Source organism: Rhipicephalus sanguineus, chromosome 3, assembly GCF_013339695.2.
Source record: "Rhipicephalus sanguineus isolate Rsan-2018 chromosome 3, BIME_Rsan_1.4, whole genome shotgun sequence".
In the NCBI taxonomy this organism is placed as follows: domain Eukaryota; kingdom Metazoa; phylum Arthropoda; class Arachnida; order Ixodida; family Ixodidae; genus Rhipicephalus; species Rhipicephalus sanguineus.
In genome coordinates, this window is record NC_051178.1 from 177469572 (window position 1) to 177479747 (window position 10176).

The 10176-nt window shown below is 42.9% G+C and overlaps 1 protein-coding gene across 2 annotated transcripts in view; it reads left to right on the forward strand.

Annotated features, from left to right (window-relative positions):
• Positions 1-7988, forward strand: part of LOC119387728 (ankyrin repeat and zinc finger domain-containing protein 1) — a 63090-nt gene extending 55102 nt beyond the window's left edge. For both annotated transcript variants that reach the window (XM_037655210.2, XM_049413621.1), the window contains exons 15-17: positions 840-920; positions 3645-3715; positions 7681-7988. In XM_037655210.2, coding sequence (XP_037511138.1) covers positions 840-920; positions 3645-3715; positions 7681-7804 — 276 coding nt within the window. In that variant the 3' untranslated portion in view covers positions 7805-7988. The remainder of the gene's footprint in view (positions 1-839; positions 921-3644; positions 3716-7680) is intronic.
• The last annotated feature ends 2188 nt before the right edge of the window (positions 7989-10176 follow it).

Sequence of the window (10176 nt, forward strand, 5' to 3'; positions counted from 1 at the left end):
TGCACCATTGCATGCGTGTGTAATTTACTGAAAGCTTGGGAACACGAGAAATTCAGCAGGTGTCACTAATGCTTCCCTAGGTGACAATGGGGATGGCAGCAACCTGTCAAGTGCTGATCATAACAACTTGCGCTGTGCCTTCAGGGATGCATGTCTGTTTGGTACTCCTTCAGTGCCAAAGACAGTATTGAAATCAATCTGCTACCGACCAACAGCATGTTTAGTTGTTGGGATGTAGTATTGAACTAGTCTGTTGACGTTGACTGAACACTACAAGGAGTAAAAAAAGGATTTTCAGTTATTTCATTTTGTTGTCATTGGTTCATCTGACCTTCGTTTAATTTGAGCAAGTCTGCCAGTCCCATAAGAATTGATTTGGTCTGAGTCGACTGTATACGAGCCAGAAAGGTTTCAGTGCAGCAAGTGGAGCTTTTGATGTGAGCGCATTCACTTTCTTTAGTTGGCACAGCCTTGAAAAGCAAACTGATGCTCAATTTAAATTTAGATGTTTGTGAAGGGTGGGTCTTTGCATTAGCATCTGTGACTTATTGCTTACATTGCTCACATGTTAGTGCTTCTGTCGTAACTTCGCTTTCTGTTTTATAATCATGTGTCTGGAAACTTTCCTTTTATGACACTTTAGCTTTTATCATGAGTGCTTTTGGCATGGCTCCGCATAACATGCCCGCACCAGGCATGGATGCCGAGGCTAAAGCAGTAGCAGCTAAATACACACATAAAGGTAGTTCCGAAGAAGCATGTTATCAGCTATCAAAGTGCAATGTCTCTTGCATTGCATAAAACTTCATAATTTCTTTTTGAATTTTTTTTTTTCACAGGAAAGAAAAGCTGCTGAAGTGCAGAGACAACAGGAGGAGCTTGAGAAGAAGCGATTCCTGTCCCTAAGTGACAGAGAAAAGGTGTGTAGAGGCACACTGACTTAGCGATATGACTTGAGGCAAGGATTTTGTCAGGTGCACTTGCAAGCTGCGACATTAGCGAAATTAACAAGCACCTTATCATGTGCGCTGTATTCTGTCTTGATGGAGCCATGATGTGGAAGAAGTTGCTTCTATTAATTTTTGTGGTTGGTTTCTGTACTAGCTTGCACTTATTGCTTTCTCTAAAACTTGTGTAATAGACCTGTTGCTGGCCACATACAATATGTATTTTCGAGGGCTGAAACAGCACTGCTGATGCTTCTATTTCGCACATTGTGCTACTTCTTTGCACATTATTGTAATTAATTATATTGTACACCATGCCTATAACAGGTATATCTGTGAGGAAAGGATATGCAAGGTTTCTGGTGCACAAGGGACCAGTCTTATTACTGCAGCTATTTGTCTAGTTTGTTTGCTTGCTCACATGTAATGCCTGCTTGATTATGGCGCCACATTTGTCAACACCACATGACTGGAGTGTCAGGAATTAAAACAGTCATTTTTGTTCAAAGTTTATGTGGTAGTGATTTTACTTTTAAACAGTGCCCGTCCCATCATGTCTTTCTGTGTGCTTCTGTTTAAACTTTAGCGCTGAATATCTTTCAAAAAGAAAAGAAAAATATGATTTACTTTATACCAATGCATGCTTATAAGTGTTTGTAGAGGCCAACCCAACCAAAATGTTATTGCACAGATGTGTTGTTCATGTTTTTCCTGGCATCCTGTGTGAGAAAGGTCTTGTCAAGTGAAAAGTGTTTTAACTGCCTGCATTTGGGTTGGAAGAAACAAAGATGCATTACTGTGCAGAAGTTTCCTTCTTTGCAATTTGTGCAGAGTTTAACACTTTCAAAATCGGTTGTTTTTGGCTAGTCTAGGAAATATTTTTTCCCTGCCAAAGAATTATAATTGATGCTAAAGTGTAGAGTATCAAATGATAGAGGAAGAATTGGTCTTTCCAACAGTATTAATTTCAAACAACGGTTTTATTTCTAATAAAGTAAAAAAATTATAAAACAAAGAAAAATGCATCAAAAAGAAAGATTCATAAAAACATCAATGCTACTCCGCAAAGGTTAAACATTAAAAAAAATCAAAATATACGTTTTGAACGCAAAGCCCTCGTAGAATAATAGTGGAAATATAAGCTCTGTAACTACAAAGATTATTTACATAAATACAAGAATATAGGCACTAGTGCCTATCATGCCTCCGCGCGATGCAGGTTCTCGACGCGGTGAAACAAAGGCTGGCTGCGCATGTTTCGGGAAAAAAAATTTTTTTTCTGTTCAGCTTTCCTAGCATAGTTTGCAGTTCTGGTATTTTTCAATTTTCCTGTGTATTTGTTGAAATGAACAGTGTAGCCTGTTCCAAATCTGCAAAAATCCATAATTGTACTCTCATTTGACCTCTTTCTCGCTCATATACTGCCGAATACCATACCGACCTTCACATTTCACCATTTTCTCATTCACTGAAAGGTTCCGACGGGGTTAAAAGATAGCGTAGAAAAATCGTTCATGTGTTGCAATAGAGAAGACACGTGGTGAACATTCTCGTGGGATGCGACGGTCGTCTTCTTCAGATCAGAGACACTCAAGAAGCCTTGAACCTTTTCCGTGGCATCACTGACGGTAGACGAAGGCCCGGAAATACGTCTCGTCGACCCTAACACCAATGCAAGCGCGGGACTTCAACTATTACCATGTACACATGGAGTGAGACGAACTTGCTCATCTTCGCTTCAGTAACCTCCCTCCATGGATCCCTCCCTCTCACTGTATGTTGGCTTTTCGAAAGTATGCGTTACGCATACTTATCTGTGTGGTTGCATGTCTCTCTGACGACTTCTGCGGTAAAAAACAACATGAAGACAATGCCGCGCAGCACACCGGAGCGTTGGGTCAAAGTCCGCTCCGCGCCGTCTTCGCGAAGAGAACTGCGCTCTTTCTGCAGCCGGCGCCAAATGCTCCCGCCCGAATGAAGTTAACACCTTGCAGATAAGAGCTGTTATGTTTAGAACGCACCGGATACGTTTACATCGATGCGCGGCAGCGATAAAACGACCCGAGGAGAAGACGAAACTTACCGGCGGATAGCTGCTGATGTTCCGGGGAGGTTTGACGCACTTTCGCCGTCCGTACGACTTCGCCTGGCGAATTGAAGTCGTCTTTCGTGTCTGTGCTGCTACCATCATCCAGAGATTCCCGCTCGTGTTAATCGGAATCCGTCGAAATTCGCCGTTTCTGTGGAGCACCCGCGAGCGGCGTCGACACGAAGTCTGAAACAACGAGCGCTCACCTACCCGACTGCGAACGAGCTTTAAAAATCTCCCCGCGGTGGAAAAAACAAACTCGCAAACAAAACTGATAAAAAACATGTTATTTTATGCTCTGTATTGCGTTAGCTGTTCAGAACCGCTCAGAGAGTGCCAAAACTTGATCTTGAAGTCGTCGATAACATACTATCGATGGGAATAGGCGCGGTCACGAAAGTGTTAACGAGCAATGGAATTTTATGGAAAGGCAGCTTCTTATAAGTGTTTTAAGTTGAGGGCAAATCTCAGGCAATGCTTGCTGGGTCAAATTTAGGCATAAACTGGCAGTTTCCTTTGTGACATGTGTAACTTTTCGTTTTTTTTACTTGATAAGAGGAAATATGTACATACTTAATGTGCATCACTCCTTTCATTATGTTTTTCAGAGGGCACTGGCAGCTGAGCGAAGGTTTGCAAAGCAAATTCTGGAAACTAATGGAGCTCATGTTGTGCTTATGTAAGTAAATTTTTTTGAATTTTTAAAGAATTCAGTATGGCACTGTTGTTCACAATTTCTTATCTGAATGCAGGCGCTTCATGTTTTACATGTTTTCATTGTATAGTCAGGCTTGTAAGCTGCCAAAAAAAAATGCCAAGAAGAATTTGCATCTAAATAAACTACAGTCTGTTTGTTGTCACTGCATCTGCACCAAATAAAGTAAATTAATCTATATTTTCGTGGTTCTCAAACTCTGAACTCACATGAACTACTCGGCATGCTCACAACTTCCTCCGGGATTGTTCCACCAAATTCCAGCATCTTGCATTCCAAGCAACTAACCACGTTGCATATTAGGTGTTTTGTGTGTTGATGCATAGTCTACTGTTAATGAGAAAGGCGGTAGTACGTGCCAGCAGAAACAAGGATGCCAGTGTAAAAATGTGTTGAGGCTAGGCCAGGTCCGAACTGTGGTATAAAATTAATGTTTTCCTTTTTTTATGTATGTGGATTTGTATTCATGCAAAGAACACAGAGAATAAGTATGTCATCGTAAATGCCCTGCGGAGCATGTTTTTCTCGCTCATTTTTTAGGTGACGCTGCTCATCGGTATCATGTCTCTGAAATGGTTTTTGAGGATACCTTTTGATACTCTCAATTTTCCCATGTGTTGCATTGACCATCATTTAAAAAATGCTCGCTTTGGTACCCTGTCTGATTGCTTTGGCTGCATTAGTAGTTTACATTATTGGCAGAGCATCATGAAATTCTTTTTATGAATGTTTTCCAGGAGCACAATGTTGGGGATGAAACAATATTTACATGTAGGGTGTGTTAATATGCATTAGAAACACAACACTCAGAGTACAATTTGACTGCATATGTGGTTATATAGTGATGAAACCAATTTTATTAAAGAAACACTAAAGGCAAACGTAAAGTCGACATTGATTGTTGAAATAGCATTCCAGAAACCTCGTAATGCTTGTTTCGGGCTAAGGAAATGCATATTTTGAATGAAATCACGTTTTAGTGGTCCACTCAGCGTTAGTGCACTTCAAATCGCGCACTTGAAAAGGCCCCTTGACATAGCATTTGCCTTGCCTAGCGTTGCCTGCCTTTACTGCCTGGCAGTCGACGCTATGGTTTCCGCTCTGAAAGGCACGTTACACATCACATGTACACAGCATTTTGTCGAACTTTCCGTTAGAATGACTTTTATGAGTATGCAAGGCACACGCAGCAGTACAGAATACAGTAGAACCCCGCTGTTGTGTTCCTCACTGCTGCGTTTTCCCGGCTGTTACGTCGTTTTCCGCCGGTCCCGGCATAGCTCCCATAGGATACAATGTATTGGTAACCCCGCTGTTACGTCGTAACGGTCGGACCGTTCCGTATGATACGTTCGCGAAGTGCGCTCGAGCCGACCGAGTGACTACCAAAGAGAGCGGCCATGGTGCATTTTCACGCAGCTTGGCCTCGTTTGACCGTACTATTAGCCGCATGAGAGCGCAGCAACAGGAATCTTTCAATTGATGCAAACAAAGCATGGCCTTCGAGATTCAAATTGCAAAGATGGCGTCTATGACGTAACTGCTCGCGAAAGCAAGGCCTTCGAGATTGCATTTACTATTGACCAAAAGCATAGCCTTTGAGCTTGTATTGCACAAACCTGGCGTGTATGACGTAATTGCTTGCGAAAGCAAGGCCTTCGAGATTGGCATTCACTTCTGCCATCGCGTTGGCGTAGACTCATCATCATCGTTATTTGCAGAGAACGGGAGGATGTTCGAGCTGGTTGGTAGCTCGCATGGTCGCGGCTGGCGGTTCGCGGTCGGACTCGCCGCGCCGGTCGTGATTGCGTGTGCTTAGTTCTTTCATGCCTACAGCTGGTTGGTGTTAAAAAAAATCACCTACGTTGATTAAATTTCTGTGGATGAGGCCGTCCTTAGCTCCGCATTTCTATCCATCGACTAGATCGCGGCTGAGCGCGCCAATTTTAGTGCTGCTCGTAAGAATTGAAATAAAATTCTGTACCACTAAATATATTGCCGTTTTTCCTGTTTTTCGTCTCTTACGTTTCCCGTCTCTTACGTTTATTTCCTACGGTCCCTTCAAAAACGTATCAGCGGGGTTCTACTGTAGTAACGAAACTACCACTGAGACGCGACTGCGCGAGCGGAGCGCAGTCTTGCGAAAACAGAACTTTCGCACAACCCACGTCATTCTCCACTGTAACGTCAAGTTACATATTATTTTTTTTTCCATGAATCAAACAGAAACGCACCAGCAGCATTTTATTACGTCTTGCAATGCTCGGAATGTTTACCATAAGTAGCTTGAATACTAGTGATAATTTGTGCTCGAGACTCTTGACCTCATCGGGCTCGTTCCAAAACGTCCCATTGGTGGCGCATATAGTGTCCTACGTTTACCTTAATATCTTGATTACTATAGCACTGCTATTGATAATATTGACGTTTTAGACATTCTCAAACGCTGACCTTTCAAAACTCTGACGTAAATTTTTATTTGCCTTTAGTGTCCCTTTGAAGGAGTGGAGACACAAAAATTCGGACACAATTTGACGGTTACATCACACTTACGGGAACATAGAGGTGCCATCTGTACAATATCAGCCACAAATACAGCCTTAAAAGTATTTTAATTGAGTTTTGAAGTTCGTGAAAGTGCCGAATTGGAAATTGAAGCAAAAAGCGATGAGGTCATCGAGCGGGACTGTTTGTAAACAACGTACGTCGCGAGTTCTGGCCGGGTTACCAGAGGCGTGTACAAGATGGACAGTGCTGGTAGCGACACCTGATGGTGCAGAGCCTAACCAGAGACCTACAAACAAAACATCGCACCGACTTATCCGCCTATTGACACTGTGTAAAGCACTGGCAGTGAGATAATTATCAACTCACAGTATTCTCATTGTTTTTTTTTTTTTTTTCGACAAGAACAGCAACACGATTGAGAAAACAGAAAAAGTTATTGTAGTTAAACAAAACGCCACATGATGTCGCTACCAGTCCGCGGTTGCTGCTGCAGCCGTGAACGGCTACGGCAACCGGTAGGTATCCGCAAACGTTTGGAAGTCTACAAACTAAAGCTCTCTACCGCCGGGATCATACTGCGTAGTGGATAGATAACTACTCGGGCGCTCCGACGTGCGTATGTGGGATCTGTAGGTCTTTAGAACGCCGCGTTGCCCGATCTAAATACGAGTCAATAAAGCATACATCACACCATTTGTATGTTACACATACACACTGCTACAAAGCGCCAATCTTGTGATTCCGCTGCTTTCTTCGTCACTTCTCAACCTGCTACTTTAAAATGATAGCAGCGAAAATGCTTCAGCATGTCTATGCTGCGTCTGCTTCAAGCCTCACGTAAAACGTCGCGTCAGTTGGACGACGACAAGAACTAAATCGCAGCCACCGGCGAGATTTGCAAAATGAATCGAGCCTTTCTGACTGACTTTTGCACTCCTCGAAGGTCTTTCGTCCGTTGCCGCACTAGATAAGCAACGTAGTTTGAGATCGAGGAAATAAGCACTCGCAGCACTCAACACAGCAGACGAAACAGCAGCGCTGACAACATGGCAGAAACTGGCCAGTGACGTCACTGGCTCTTGCGGTCACCTGATAGTATTTGTTAATGAGTAGGCCGACTACGTCATGGGACCTTTGAGTGCTCTTCGAAATCGAAACTGCCTCCAGTCGTAACATACGTGCGTATAATTAAACATTCGTCTCGCACTGGGTCTAATGAGTTTCGTTGCTGTTATTAACGAGACAGTAGCCACGGATTAAGAGAAAAAAACAGAGGTTCACAAATTTTCTGTCACCACTCCTTTAAAGTTTGGCTTTACTATCTATACATGAAGTTTCCCCTATGGGCAATTTACTAGAAGTTTCATTATTGTATTGGTTTGTTTCACTATATCGTCTCATCCTGTACTGCCTCCTTCCAGGCGTTGCTTTATGTGCGGCACCGACATTACCGGAAAAGTTCCGTTTGAATACAGCGCAAACAAATTTTGCACAATGAATTGTGTCAAGGAGCACCGAAAGAAGCCCCAGACCAACCGCGCCTGACGTGCCTCAGTCATTGACGTCTGCCTCCGCCCTGCTATGTCTTCATTGACAGCTGATCGATGGCTTCACTCTGTGCTTTCAGGAAGGTCGAATAAGCAGCTTCTGGATGCTACTGCTTATGCAAGTGCCATTGACTGCTTGTGAAAATTGTGTGCTAGGAATAAATTGCATTCTTTTTAACTTAAATATGTCTGTTCTTTTTTCCATCACGTTTGCTGAGCCTGTGATATTCATACCAAGGATTTATTTCAGGTAAGGTCTGTAGGCATCATACCACGATAAAACTTCCTCCCTTTGTCAATTACTCACATGATAAGCCACCATGTGAGTTGATACCAGTGTTGCCAGGCAGTTTTGTTGAAAAGCATCCAAGTGATTTTTCACAGGCATAATTCAGCGCACACTGGCAAAGCCACGCCCCTCTGCAAAGCTGTGAAGTGTTGCATAGTTTTCTTCCTTGGTGAATTAGTTCCCATATTTCATATTATTTGTTTTCCAACACATACAAGGCATTCTGGTAACCTTGGCAAGAAAGTTGTACAAGAATGCTTCACAGGACAAAGGTGGCGCGAAACATAAAACACAATCTAGTATACACCAACCACACAGCAAACAGGTAAATTGAACAGGTGGTACTAGAGAAAGAGGGACAGATGAAGAGAAAGGCCGAAAGGTTAACCAGATATTAGCATTCTTCAGTTCACTACCCTGCACTGGTATGGGAGATTACTAACTGAATGAAAAAGTACTTGCACTTTAGTATCAACCATACTGTGCATGTATATATACGCAAGCAAAACTGAAAAACGCCAGGCCTGCGTTCACACAGCTGGAAGAGCGGCGCTAGAGCCCGTTGTAAGCTAGCTCACTTGGGGCTACAATACAAGTACACTAGAAAGGTACTACGCAATAAATCACAATTTTTGTGAACGAAGCACCTACTAAGCCATTATTGTCATTCTGCGGAGAAGCGAGGGACCAGCCGCATGGAAGGCATTATGTGCACTTTGTTGACGCGGCGACTGATGACGATGAAGAATTATGGCTCAAAAATCTTTAAACGGCCCAGCATGAAATTTGCAGTGGGTGGTTGCTAATGCTGTATAACATACGTTGCCGTGACTGGGGTGAAGAACTTTACTGAGACCCCAAGTAAATGGATCATGCTTATGAGTTGGCAACCAATACAAATGCACTTGAGAGGAACCCACTACGCTCTAAATCATTGGAGACCCCGGATCATGATGCTTCATTTACAAGTGCACTTGCGAGGACGCTCTAAATCATTGTATTGGAACATCTTATGGGCTTCCTTGGCAACGAATACAAGTGCACTTGCGAGAAAACTGCTCTAAATCACTGTAATTTATCTGAGACCCCGAAAATGGATCATGCGCTTATGTGCTTCCTTGGCTACAAGTGCACTTACTACGCTATAAATCATTGTAATGTTTTTTTTTTTGTCATTGGTACCTGCTAAACGCATGTAAATTATGCACTGATGCTGTGCCTGACGTACAATGAAGTTATGGCAGAGTCCTTTGTAATGGGTTGCATTCAACACCTACTCATTGCGCAATTAATGTGTACGCCTGTTACAGAAAGTTGCTTGGTGCTTATTTTTCTCTACCATATATTGGATATATGTGAAGAAAGGTGGAGACATGAAGTCTGTATAGGACCTTGCATAGCATCCAAGCACCGGAATGGCTCTTGAATACTGGGCTGTTCCCCCGTTCCATCATGGGTACATTTAGGATACTGGTTCAATAGCCAAAAAAAGATGTCATAACACTTTCGCTGTTTGGCGTGTACAAGCCACCTCTACGTGTGCACTTGTTTTATTTTTTTATGTTCACTGGAATAATTACAGCACTGTAGTCTTCTATATGGGGGTACAAATACAACATACTGTGTACATGGAATGAGCACCGTTAAAAAATGAAAAGGTAATCAACAAAATGCTACTTGGTGCAAGGTTGTTTCTTGTGTCTGTTGTGCAGTAAACACAATATTAATGAGAACTAACAGACAAGAATGCCAAGGAAAGTATAGGGGGTGTTATTTGTAATAATTGGGATATAAATGTGAAGAAAGTAAAGTGGACGAAAAGATAACATGCTGCCGGCAGGGACCGAACCTGCGACCTTCGAATAACGCGTCCAATGCTCTACCACTGAGCTACGGCGGCGGTCGTTCCCCCGTCCACTTTATAGGGTATATATGTCCATTTAAACCTAGGAGTGTTAGTCGGCGCCAATCGCAGCCATGGCGGCGAGTATGGAACACTTTTTTTCTGCCTTTTGGCGTCGCGTAGTACGTGATCTTTTTACGAGCTGGCAGCTGACCAATAATCCCTCGCATACTACCTC